This window comes from Ovis canadensis, chromosome 3 (assembly GCF_042477335.2).
Source record: "Ovis canadensis isolate MfBH-ARS-UI-01 breed Bighorn chromosome 3, ARS-UI_OviCan_v2, whole genome shotgun sequence".
NCBI classification, from domain to species: Eukaryota; Metazoa; Chordata; class Mammalia; order Artiodactyla; family Bovidae; genus Ovis; species Ovis canadensis.
Genome location: NC_091247.1, coordinates 230,148,839 through 230,162,146, shown reverse-complemented (window position 1 = coordinate 230,162,146; position 13,308 = coordinate 230,148,839). Strand labels below are relative to the sequence as shown.

Here is a 13,308-nt window from a genome sequence, read left to right as displayed (position 1 = left end):
GAGGTGGCAAGAATACACAGAAGAACCGTACAAAAAAGATCTTCACGACCCGGATAATCACAATGGTGTGATCACTCACCTAGAGCCAGACATCCTGGAACGTGAAGTCAAGTGGGCCTTAGAAAGCATCACTATGAATGAACAAAGCTAGTGGAGGTGATAGAATTCCAGTTGAGCTGTTTCAAATCCTGAAAGATGATGCTGTGAAAGTGCTGCACTCAATATGCCAGCAAATTTGGAAAACTCAGCAGTGGCCACAGGACTGGAAAAGGTCAGTTTTCATTCCCATCCCAAAGAAAGGCAATGCCAAAGAATGCTCAGACTACTGCACAATTCCACTCATCTCACATGCTAGTAAAGTAATGCTCGAAATTTTCCAAGCCAAGCTTCAGCAATACTTGAACTGTGAACTTCCTGATGTTCAAGCTGGTTTCAGAAAAGGCAGAGGAACCAGAGATCAAATTGCCAACATCCACTGGATCATCAAAAAAGCAAGAGAGTTCCAGAAAAACATCTATTTCTGCTTTATTGACTATGCCAAAGTCTTTGACTGTATGGATCACAATAAACTGTGGAAAATTCTGAAAGAGATGGGAATACCAGACCACTTGACCTGCCTCTTGAGAAATCTGTATGCAGGTCAGGAAGCAACAGTTAGAACCGGACATGGAACAACAGACTGGTTCCAAATAGGAAAAGGAGTATGTCAAGGCTGTATATTGTCACCCTGCTTATTTAACTTTTATGCAGAGTACATCATGAGAAGCGCTGGACTGGAGGAAGCACAAGCTGGAATCAAGATTGCTGGGAGAAATATCAATCACCTCAGATATGCAGATGATACCACCCTTATGGCAGAAAGTGAAGAGGAGCTAAAAAGCCTCTTGATGAAAGTAAAAGTGGAGAGTGAAAAAGTTGGCTTAAAGCTCAACATTCAGAAAACGAAGATCATGGCATCTGGTCCCATCACTTCATGGGAAATAGATGGGGAAACAGTAGAAACAGTGTCAGACTTTATTTTTTGGGGGGGGGCTCCAAAATCACTGCAGATGGTGACTGCAGCCATGAAATTAAAAGACACTTACTCCTTGGAAGAAAAGTTATGACCAACCTAGACAGTATATTCAAAAGCAGAGACTTTACTTTGCTGGCTAAGGTCCGTCTAGTCAAGGCTATGGTTTTTCCTGTGGTCATGTATGGATGTGAGAGTTGGACTGAGAAGAAGGCTGAGTGCCAAAGAACTGATGCTTTTGAACTGTGGTGTTGGAGAAGACTCTTGAGAGTCCCTTGGACTGCAAGGAGATCCAACCAGCCCATTCTGAAGGAGATCAGCCCTGGGATTTCTTTGGAAGGAATGATGCTAAAGCTGAAACTCCAGTACTTTGGCCACCTCATGCGAAGAGTTGACTCATTGGAAAAGACTCTGATGCTGGGAGGGATTGGGGGCAGGAGGAGAAGGGGACGACCGAGGATGAGATGGCTGGATGGCATCACTGACTCAATGGGCGTGAGTCTGAGTGAACTCTGGGAGTTGGTGATGGACAGGGAGGCCTGGCGTGCTGCGGTTCATGGGGTCGCAAGGAGTCGGACACGACTGAGCGACTGAACTGAACTGAAGTGAACTGAATTGAGTGTGCACTGGTTTGTTTTATCCTATTACATTTGTTTCCATTCTAATTTTTATTATTTTCTTCCTTCTACTTGATTTGGGTTTAGATTGCTGTTTTTTAGAGTCTTAAGGTGAATATCTTTCTTTGGTATCTCTCTTTTTAGTATCACTTATGTACAGGTAAATTTAAGTAACTAACTTTGTGATAATGGCTGTGCAGGGCAGTCAGCTCACAACACTTCTGAATATGTAGCACACCTCGAGGGTCACTGCAGCCTGCTGGGCGCAGCACGGGGTGGGGCTCGCAGGCGCCAGACGGCAAGTGACCCAGGTGAGGAAGCGCGGTGCTGGGCCTTCGATCACCTCTGCTGTCCATCTGCCCACAGCTCAGACAGCTGAGCCAGCTGGAGGCCACACAGCGGCCCAGGACGCACATGCAGGGCTTGAAACACACACCAGAACTCACTTATCTCAGTATTATAAGACATGACAGCTTTCCCCCCAAAACTGGGGGCTGCTGTCCACTCTGCATGTCCCCTTCAGAGAGAGCGGGTCCGGGGTCTGCACAGGGATGGACATGGATGTGGGGTGGCCACTCATGGACGCCTCCTGTTACAGGGCCTCCAGGGCCATGGAGTGTGGCCGCCTCCCTGGATCACAGGCTCAGATCCTCCAGGAAGCCTTCCTGGATTTTCCCTGCCACATCTGCCCGGTTCAGCCTCCCTCAGGTTTGTGCTGCCCCATACTGCCCCCTCCTTTCATCTCACGCCTCTGCCTCTGGGCCCCACCCGAGTGCCCCTGCACTGACGCCGGGGAGAAGCGAGGTGATCCAGAGGGCTGGGTGCTGAAACGCCAAGGCTCCGGCCTGATGGAGAACCCAGGGTCCGTCCGGCCTCGCGAGTAGGGGCCTCCCGCTGGGCCTCTGGGTCCTCCCTGAGGCGGCCCTGGCCCCGCTCCCAGCCCTCTCCTGGGGATTTCCAGCCACTCCCAGCTTCTCTGTCCTTCTCAGCTCCGCCTCTTCTTCACCAGCACCTGAGTGACCTCACATGTGCTTCCCTTTGGCCTCTCAGCGTCTCAGCCCCGTCCCGGCCTCCTGCCCCTTCTCGGGCCGCGATCGGGGCTGCTGACCACACTGCTCTTCGCACAGCGGGCCGGAGTGACCGGGGCGGGGGGAGGTGCGCCGCCCAGGCTCCGCTGGACCTAACACAGAGCACTTCTGCGCTTGCACGCTCTCTGCAAGTCTGTTTCCCAGCTCCGTGCTTTGTACCACATCCTGCAAGACAGACGCTGGGCCCTGCCTTCAGTCTGAGGAACGGTGGTCTACACTGGCCTCCCCGCCAGACCTTCTCTGAGCTGAGCTCCAACGAGCTGGGCTGCAGCGCAGCCCTCGTCCGCACCCCTGACCCTCACCTCTCGGGGGTTGGTGGTGCCAGGGCCGCCCTGTGGTACAAGTCTGCCAGGCACCCCCTCCCAGCTCACCCTGTTCATCTGCTCTGTACACGTGTGGCGGGTGGAGTCACACAGCTCACAGTTCACGACTCAAAAGCACACAGAGCTTTGTGTCCCTCATGCTAGTCTTAACCTTAGTGGTTCAGACAGGAAAGAGTCTGGCTGCAATCCGAGTTCGATCCCTGGGTCGAAGATCCCCTGCAGAAGGGAATGGCAACCCACTGCAGTATTCTTGCCTGGAGAATCCCACGGGACAGAGGACGTCATGGACTCCACAGGGTAGCAAAGAGTCGGACACGACTGAGCGACTAACACTTTCACTTTCACCCCCCACCCCCACAAGAAGCCCCATCCCCTCACCCGTCACTCCCCAGCCCCCCGCAGCCACGGACCAGCCCCTTGACTCCGAATCTGCCTGTTCTGGAAACTCCGGGTGCGCGGAATCACACCCCACGTGCCCTTGGGGTCTGGCCTCCTCGCTGAGCAGGGCTTTCCAGGCTGGTCCACGCCGAGCCTGTGTCACACCTGACTCTTTCCTATGACTCAGTAACATCCGTCTATGGACACACTGTGCTCAGCTGACCCGCTTCTCCACTAATAGGCTGTTTCCGCCTTTTGTCCGTTACGGTGAAGGCTGCTGTGAAAGAGTGTGGACAAGTTTTTGAGTCGCCAGCTACAAACTGGCATCTGTCATCGGCCTCTACAAGGATTAAATCATGAGCTGCTGCAGCTGCTGACTTTCAACAACCCCCAGAATGAGCTCAGGGTGGATATCAGGAAGGGGGTGCTCCGTGTCCTGGGAAAAAACTGGCAGAACTGGTCTTCAGATAGTCAGGCATTTTCAGGAGGTTTTATGAGCCCAAGTCTTGCATATCCTTGGGCTTCCCTGGTGGTGCAGACAGTGAAGCGTCTGCCTACAATGCGGGAGACCCGGGTTCGATCCCTGGGTTGGGAAGATCCCCTGGAGAAGGAAATGGCAACCCACTCCAGTACTCTTGCCTGGAGAATCCCATGGAGGCAGGAGCCTGGTAGGCTACTAGTCCATGGGGTTGCAAAGAGTCGGACACGACTGGGCGACTTCACTTCCACTTTCTTTCAGAAAAGCACTATAATCCTTCCTGGTGATGTTTGCTATTCATGACCAGCAGAAACCTGTAAAACGCGTGCTTGGTCACATGTGCTCTGCTTTCACCAAAATCGCACAAATCCTGGCCTTCCCCTCTACCTCTTTGGAGCGAACGGCTTCTGGAAGCTAGCTGAGGGGCTGTCTGCCAGGCTGCGGTCCTCATTTTGCCCCCAATAAAAGTCAACTCACAGTCGTCAAGGTGTGTGCCTGCTGCAGCTGACACGGCGGATGTGTTTCCATTCCTCCCGGAGAAAGAACTGGGGTTCCCCTGAGAGTTGGGCTGTCAGCTCACAGGACAGCTCTTGTTTAATCAAGCCCATTCTTCCAAAGCAGCTGCTTCCCGTCACCTCCCGGCACCGGCGTATGAGGCTCTGATTACCCACATCCTTGGCAACGCTTGCGATCACCTGAGGCCCGACTGCAGCCACGCTGTGGGGTGTGCGGGGTGTCTCATTGTGCATTTGACGTGCAGGTTCCTGCTGACTCACGGTGGCTGGCGTCTTTTCAGGGGCTTATTAGCTATTCACGTCCATCTTCTTTGAAGAAGTGTCTACTCAGATCCTTTGACAATTTTCAAAAAATTGTGTTAACTGTCTTCTCATTTTTGAGTGGTAGGAGTTCTTTACATGTTCTGGATAAAAGTCCCTTATGAGATCCACAATTTGCAAACGTTTCCTCCCGTTCTGTGGCTGTCTTTTCACCTTCTCAGTGGTGTCCTCTGAAGCCGGAGCACTTCCCCTCTGGACGAGGCCTCATCTAATCGCTCTTTCTCTTGCTGCTTGTCCTGCTGCCGTACATGAGGATCTTTGGCAAAACCCAAAGTCACAAGGAGTCCGCTCAGCGTCCCGCTACAAGTTCTGCCGTCTTAGCCCTTGGGCGCCGAGGACTGTGATCCCCCTTGAGGTCGCTGGCACACGTGGCGTGGGGCGGGCAGCTGACTTCACTCTTCTTCACGTGGAAATCCAGATGTCCCGGTGCTGCTCGTTGAAAAGACTTCTTTCCCCATTGAGTGGTCTTGGCACCCGTGTCGAAAATCAGCTGGAGTGCCGGGAGGGCTCATTTCTGGGTCCTTGACTCCTTGCAGGTGCCCATGAGGAGCCTCCTGGGGCTCCATCCTGGAGCCTCTTCTGGGTCTTCACTTGATCCCAAACCACAGCAGCTGTCTGTGCCCAGGCCCCTCCCAAGCTCTCCTCCCCACTCCACGCTTCCTGTGCAGAGCCCCTCAAGGCCACGTCCGGGACCCTCGTGCCTCTAAGCTGCTGGGAAGGGTGCCAATGGGCACAGGTGGTTGCCGAGGCTGGTACAGCCACCGAGCACGGGCCTCGGAGCCCCACCCGCCCTCCCACTCTGAGGAGCTGCGATGCTCTACCCCGACTCGTGGCGGCACAGGCAGGCACAGCAGGTGAGCGCCTAAGAGGCCCGGGGCCACAGCTCTCCAGCCCACGCCCTGGACCCCGCCTCCCGGGCCCCCTGGGAAGGAAAGGCGCAGGACGTGGCCTGGCCCTAACGTTGAGGCACGTGACCCGGAGGCGTCCATCCCCTGCTCGGGAGCACAGGGCGTGGTGCCTGGCGGACAGGCGGGCTCCCGGCAGGGGCGGTGGGCAGCGGCATTGGCCAAGGGGCCCTGCAGGGCCTTTGAGAGCCTGGCCGGGGACCCTGCCCAGGCCGCGCCAGCCCCGGCTACAACCTCCTGCCGAAGGCCCACAGCGGCCCTCACAAGAGGCCTGCCCACTGCCGCCCACAAGGATCTGGGGTCCCCGCTGGGCCTGGCCTGAGACTCTCAGCCTCACATCCCTGACGGCTGAGGCAGCGCTCCTTCTGAAAGCACCTCCGCTCTCCCCACTGCGTGCCCGGCCCAGGCACCATGGTGCTTCCTCTGCTTTATTCCCTTCAGAAGAGTTTCAGGAGAATTCAGCCAGTGGGGGAGGACCTCTCTTTATGAGGAAAGAGGCCAGTTCAGGGAGGCGGGCTGCTCGTGGGCGGACAGCCTGCTGTGTGCTGGGCGGGGTGCGGCTTGGGGGCCCGGCCTTGGTGTTCTCAGGGGTGCTGCAGGGCATCGGGACCACCGGGGAACCTGCCGGGGCGGGGCCCCCGGAGCCTCCGGGGCCAGCAGTGCAGCAGGACGCGGAGCCCACCAGAGAGGGGTTGCCGCTCTGTATCCAGGCAGGGACGGTGGGTTTGTTTGCGTGAGAACCTCTTTCCCTGACGGTCCCATGAGTGGGAGAGAGCCCAGCCAGGTGCCCTGGGTCACCTGCATTCAGGGTGGCGGGGAGGGGGCGGTGGCTTCAGTTTGTCGGGACACACTTCAGGCTCTGAGACACGGCCAGGAGCTCCCGTCTGACCACCAGCCCCCGCCCCCCGCCCCAGCCCCTTTCACAGAGATGCTCTCCTGGTGAGCTCCTATCCACCCTTCAGTACCCTCTCAAATGGTCCCTCGGAGACGCAGCTTTGCCAAGGTCATACACAGAAAGAGATGGCTGTACTCTGGGGTTCCACAGCCTGGACCCCAGCCCTCAGCACCACATGTACTAGGCCCTGGACACCCTAAGAGACAACTTCCCTTCCAGCTCGCCTCCCTCCAGGAGCAAACACCTTCTCTGATTGAATGAGTGTGTGAATGAATGATGCTAATAAGTAAGTGAACGCAGGCAGCTGGGCTCTGGTACTTTAAGGCCCCGTGTTTACTGAACGCGGGGGGTGGGGTCAGCACAAGCCGCCCCTCGCAGTTCAAGCCCGCTCACACCAAACTCCAGTCCCACCCCCCACAACACACACACACGCAGAGCATTTCCTCTTCACTGACGCAATCCACAGGTGAGGAAACTTATTATGCACACAGAGCAAGCAGACAGAAAAGCAAAAATTAAATTAGACGGCAGCCTGGAGATGCCCACTGCGCGAAAAAATGCCAGCTAACTGGTTTGCGTCGCCTCCCCTGCAAACGGCCGGGTTTAATTTGGGGCTCTGGGACCCGGCTCCTGAGGCGAGGGGAGCTCTCCGGAGACGGGTGAGGACGTGGTTTCGGATGAGCAGACCCGGATTCAATTAGTAATCAGTTCTGACCCGACTCCCCAGTAGGCGCGCAGAGCTAACGAGCAGAGGGGAAGGAAGTGGGGCCGTGAGCTCCTGCCAGGCCTGCGCCTGCCCGTCCCTGCCTCCCGGCCGGGAAGAATCCATCAATGCCAGCCAGAAGGCACTAGAAGGCGCTCTGGCCGCCTGGAGTTACAGGAGCTGCAGACACACAGGATGCGGGGACTCAGCCCAGCTCGCTGGGGTCACGACGATCCACCTGGGACCCGAGGGCCTGACCAGGTCCAGGGTCGGCGCAGCAGCCTTGCGGAAGCCAGGCCTGTCCTCCTGGAGGAGCCCTGGTGATTGTTTCGGAGAAGGGTCCCAAAGGCAAGGATGCAAGCACCACGCACGAACACCCAGCTGCTCAGTCACAGCCTGTCCACGGGACGCTGATGGGTAGACGCTCAACAAAGACAGACACGGCTTTTTAGAGACCAAACCACCTCCAGACCCTCGGAGGGCGCCGGCAGCCCTGGCAGCACCCTGCCGCTTGCTCCAGCCCCGGACGGCAGGTCCTGACCGTCCAGGCGCCCCAGACACGCCCAGGGGGCCCTTCTGGACCAGCAGCCGTGGCCACGGGCCTGAGGGAAGCAGGGTCGGTGCCGGGCTGGGGGGCGGTTCCAGAGCCCTGCGTGCCCCCAGGGAACTTCTGGACACCCCAGGCTCTGCGGGTGAGGCCCCTGCAGCCAAAGGCACCGGGGCCTGGACCGGTGAGCCCTCACCCAGGGCTTCCCTGTCCTGCTGGAGGCCCGGTGGGGCCACAGCTCCAGGCTCCAGGCCCCGAGCAGAGTCGCCGCCCGGCCAGGTCCCCGAAAGTCCTTGGAGAGGCTGCTGCTGACCTGGCGGGCTCCTGAGTCGGCCCATCCCTGGCATGGGGCTCATGGCCCTGCTGATCTCTTCCTTGGGGGCTTTTCTCACTGTGGGGGTTGCCCTGGGACCCGCCAGCTCCTCAGAGAGCACCCCCTCACTGGGATGACACATCCCCCTTCCCAATGCAGGCCTGCCCTCACTGCTGGTGAATTCCTGGCCTCGGTGCCCAGAGCTCGCCTGTGTCTGCAAGCCCGTCACCTCTCCGTCACCTTCACCACCATCCCCTGCAGGCACGGTGGGCCTCCTCATGCCCTGGGTCAGAGCAGAGGAGGCCTCCGGGCAGAGGCAAGAGACTGAACCAGGGGCCCTCCCTGCACCCCGGGTCAGAGCAGGGGGTGGGGGGCACCACTCTGGGCGGAGGCAACAGACTAAACCATGGGGCCGGGACCCCAGAGCCCACGCAGAGGCCCAGGGGAGCCAGGGCTCAGAACAACCCAGGTCCAAGTCCAGCTCCGGGTGACCCCACCACCCCGCGGGATGGACCGGCTGATACGTCGGAGCCGGCCTCACGGACTGCCATGACCGCGTCTCCCCCAGTTCCCTGCAGAACCAAGGCCCCCACACCCTGCGCGGAGCCACCCATCCCAAAGAACTAGACCAACGCAGCAGGCCCCAGGAGCCCCCAGCCCACTAGAAGAGGAGGTCTGCCCTGCCAGAGGCACGGGGCAGGAGGGGCACCTGGCTCCCACGGCCACTGCGGCCTCTGCCCTCCCAGCTCGCCCGCCGCCCCGCCTCCGGCTGGTATCGTCACCAGACCGCTGCTGGGCCACTGCATCGGCCTCGGAATGCCAGGAATGACCCCCTGGGTCAGCGCCCCGCGCCCCACACAGCGCCCACGGCATCCCCTGCACCAGGGGGTGCACCCATGTTGGTGCCTGATGGAAGCTGAGGGGCTCCTCTCTCTGTGAAGTCCGAGGATGGTCCCCAAGGCAAGGATGTTAATAGGACACGTCTCGTCCCCCTGACGGCTCAGCCTCTGGGGAACTGCCAGCCCACCTCCAGAGCGCATCGGCTATCCCGGGATCCTGGGAACTCGCCGCCTGCCAGGCCCGAGGGCGGCAGCAGCCTCACGGGCATCTGGGCCCCTCACCCCGTGGCAGCACCTCGGACCGCTCCACCCACAGCCAGCCTGACCAGCCAAGGAACGCCCTCAGGCCACGTGGGGATCGAGGTGCCCCAGCCTCCACGCCCATAGGCAGCCCAAGGTGCCGCTGGGGGCCCTGTCCAGCGAGCAGGGGGCCCAGGCGGAACGTCCTGGACGGCCTTGGGGCAGGCGCTGGGGGGCCTGGGCTCTTACCGTCCACGCAGGCGGGCCGGGCTCGGGTGGTGCCCGCGATCTGCCCCTTTCTGCAGGCACAGCGGGCCGTCTGCCGGGCGATCGTCCTCCGCGGCTGGCTGCTGTCGCGGTCCAGCGTCACAATCTCACAGGTGCCGGCGGCCAGCTGACCTGCAAGAGACGCACAGGCGAGCTGAGCGGATGCGCCCCGGGTACCAGCCCACACGGTGCCCACGCGGTGCCCACGTGGTGCCCACACGGTGCCCGCCACACCGAGCCCACCCCATGAAGAGGAGCCAGCACAGCGTGGGGACGGAGGCCGCTCCCTGAGGGACGTCCGAACTGCTGCCAGCGATGCCGTGAGCCCGGCCCTGTGAACGCCGACGCGTGCACAGGGGACCCCAGTGCCTTAACCGTTCACGCGGCGGGGTGCTGGAACCCCTGCCCTAGCGACAAGACATTAACTGTGGCCAGTCTCGGTCCCAGCCAGAAAGGAAGGAGGGAAGGGACTGACCCCCGCTCCTGAGTCAGGAGCAGGGCTGCGAGGAGCTCGGTGATGGGGGCCCAGGCTGACCTGGAGTGGGGGATCCAGCCCAGACCCTCTCCCAGGACCTCTGGGGGCTGCGCCGGCTAGAAAGCGGGAAGAGCGGGCCGCACGTGCTAACCTCCAGGCCAGGCCGCCCAGGGTCCCCTCTCCGCCCTTGGTGGGCACACACCTATTCACGCGTGTGCTCGTGAACTGCACAGACACACATAGTTACACAGCAGGTGCAAACACACGCCCTCCACACGCCTGGTGCGTGCACACGGAGGACAGCTCACATGTGTATAGGACTGGGCTGTGAACACGCCGGGGTGAGAGGCTCACAGACCCCGAGCCACACAGACGTGCGCGTGCCCACACACACCCCCTCCAGGGAGCAGGCATCGCCCTGAGAAGCCGGCGTGGCTAGTATCCCGGCCGCAGGGCCTGCCCCCATAAACCACGGTGCTCTGAGCGGCCACACCGGATGGGGTGGCCCAGCCGCTCGCCCCACCACCCCACGGAGGCTGCACCCCAGGCACCACAGAACTCCTGGTGACCCCTCCTCACCGTGGGCCAATCCCGCCCCGACACGTAGCCATAGCCTCCACCAGGGCGTCCACTCACTCTCTGCCTCACTCTCATTCCCTCAGCAAACAATAAGCATCTACGGTATGCCACCTCCCGCGTGGCCCTGGGACCACCGTGGGAGAAAGCGGGCAGGACGCGGCGAGGGGCCCTCCCAGCCGGGGGACACGGCGCCCTACAGATCCCAGTCTGCCCCGCGAGCTCGGTAGGGAGATGGGTCGGGGTGCACGCCGCAGCTCACGAGGGAACCACAGGGAGGTGATACCCAGGAGAGGGGCCCCACCTGCAGGGGCGGGGGTGGCAGAGTCCACTCTGCAGGGACCAGCTGGTGGCCTCCAGCCCCAGGGGCCCTTCTGTGCAGGGGCGGGGGTGGCAGAGTCCACTCTGCAGGGGACCAGCTGGTGGCCTCCAGCCCCAGGGGCCCTTCTGTGCAGGGGCGGGGGTGGCAGAGTCCACTCTGCAGGGGACCAGCTGGTGGCCTCCAGCCCCAGGGGCCCTTCTGATGCACTGCGTCACCTCTGGTCCCTTCCTCCAAGCAGACCACTGCACTGACCCATCCTGCCTTTTTGTCCCTGAGGTCACCTCCAGGTCCCCAGCCAAGCCTGGGGCCGGGTCCCGGGCAGCATCACACGAGCTGGCAGGACAGAGTGCCCAGAGCAGCCACCAGCTCCGTCAGCCCAGAGCTGCCCTGGCCGGGGGAAGCTGCACCTGGGTGTGACCTCACACTCAGGAGGCCCAGGGCCGTCTGCATCGCCCGGCCCTGGGCTTGAAGGGGGCTGTGTGCAGTGACCGCAAGCCAGCCACCCGGGGCCCATGGTGGGCAGCTCACGGGGACACACAGGCACAGGAGGAGGGACGCGGGGCCCTGGGCACCTCCTCCCAGGCTGTTGGGACCCCCCTGCTTCCTGAGCAGAGCCCCTTCTCAGGCCGACACTGCACAGCCTCCTGAGGCTGAGGCTGAGGCTGCAGCGGCAAGTCTAACCTGCTTGAGCTAGTTACCTACAAAATTACAGACAACACCAGGACTGGGGTGAAACCAGACAGACAGATGTGGACGGCAGTCGGCAGACCCACGGAGGCAGCAGGGATGCTCCTGGGAGGATGAGGAGGCCGAGTCTGGTGACAGGCGGGGCACAGCCTGCAGGGTGTGGTCTTGGGGGCTCACGCGAGGACGCAGGTTCGAGGGCCGGCCCTGCACCACCCTGCGCAGTCGGCTGCGGCGTGGGCTCTGTCCAGCTGTTACTTAAGCTCCTCGGGGCTGCTCTGCTGTCCCCGGTCCTCACTGCGGCCCACCCGGGCCCCAGCCATCTCTGGCCGACGCCAGCGGCTGGCAGAGCCCCGAATCTCCTGGGGTCCCGAGCCCTGGTCGCTAACTAACGGAGCAACCACCCGACCAGCCACACACCTGCCACCCAAGCTGTGACCTGACCAGGGTCTGGCCTCGGTAGCCCAGCGCAGGAAACCCCTGCCCTGGGCACCTCACGCCTCCAGGTCTTGGACCCTCACCGCACGGGGGTGGCCGGGCAAGACCACCGGCAGGGGCTGGAGAGGGTTTCCACATCCATGCACCCAGCCCCGGGCGGCCGTCAGACTGACCATCACCCCCACCTGGTGCCATGACCTTGGACCACGGCCTATGGGGCTGGGGGAGGGGAGGCCAAGGCCACCAGCGGCCCCACCCCAACTCCTCCGCACGCAGAGAGGAGGCTGAGAGCAGGGCCGTGGGCAGCGGTCCATGTCCGGGGCCATAAAAGCCGTCACAGGCTGGAGGCCAACCCCCCGGAGTTTTCACTGGCATCCTGGGGCTGCACGTCTGAAACCACGGCATCGGCAGGACGGCCCTGGCGAGGTGGGGACCGTGCTGCTCCCCGGGGCCCGGGGCCGTCCTTGCCTTTCAGCCACGTAGGCCCCACGTCTGCCCCAATGTCATAAGGCCTCCCTGCATCCTGCTCTACTCATGAGGTCACTGAGCACTTGGTGAGGGTTCACTTAACAAGGTCAGGACTTCCCTCGTGGCTCTGACAGTAAAGCGTCTGCCTGCGATGCAGGAGACCTGGGTTCAATCTCTGGGTCGGGAAGATCCCCTGGAGAAGGAAATGGCAACTTACTCCAGTACTGTTGCCTGGGAAATCCCATGGATGGAGGAGCCTGGTAGGCTACAATCCATGGGGTTGCAAAGAATCAGACACGACTGAGCGACTTCACTTCACTAACAACCTCATCTTAGCTTGACCACAGATGCAAAGACCCTATTCCCAAATGCAGCCATCTTCACAGGGGTCGGGGCCATCTGAATGTATTTTCAGAGACGCCATCAACCTATAAAACCAAGGGAGTGTAGAAAAGCCCGAGGGGAACGGGCTGGCCTGGGATCCGTGAGCACACACTCCGTGCGCCTGCGGGAGACCACAGGGCTGGTTTATTGACTTATTCTCAGTGCACCCAAAGGGCACACACCCTCCGGCCGTCTGTACCAGCTCTCTCTGCTGCCCTGCCAGCTGCCCTGGGGTCTCCAGCCCTTATTTTCCACCACTGGATTTCACGTTGGGGGTTGGCTATCTGCAGACTTGGATTCCGTCCGCTAGCCTTCACCCCAGCTTTCGTGTGGGCCTCACCCTACACTGAGACCATCTGCCCTGCTGGGCTGGGTCTCAGATCTCGTCCCTGACAGACCCCCGGAGAACCTCATGGAAAAAACGCTCAAACCCTGCTGCCTCGCCCCTGGCTCCACTGCCCCCTGATGACGCTGGCAGGCAGCATGCACTGAGAGGCCAGGACTCCTGGAAGCAAGCAGC

The 13,308-nt window shown here is 60.8% G+C and overlaps 1 protein-coding gene across 1 annotated transcript in view; it reads right to left on the bottom strand.

The window, feature by feature from the left end:
- The window catches only part of TAFA5 (TAFA chemokine like family member 5), a 180,878-nt gene that overhangs the window by 60,360 nt on the left and 107,210 nt on the right, over positions 1 to 13,308 (bottom strand). The window contains exon 2 of the mRNA XM_069586523.1: positions 9,424 to 9,573. Coding sequence (XP_069442624.1) covers positions 9,424 to 9,573 — 150 coding nt within the window. The remainder of the gene's footprint in view (positions 1 to 9,423; positions 9,574 to 13,308) is intronic.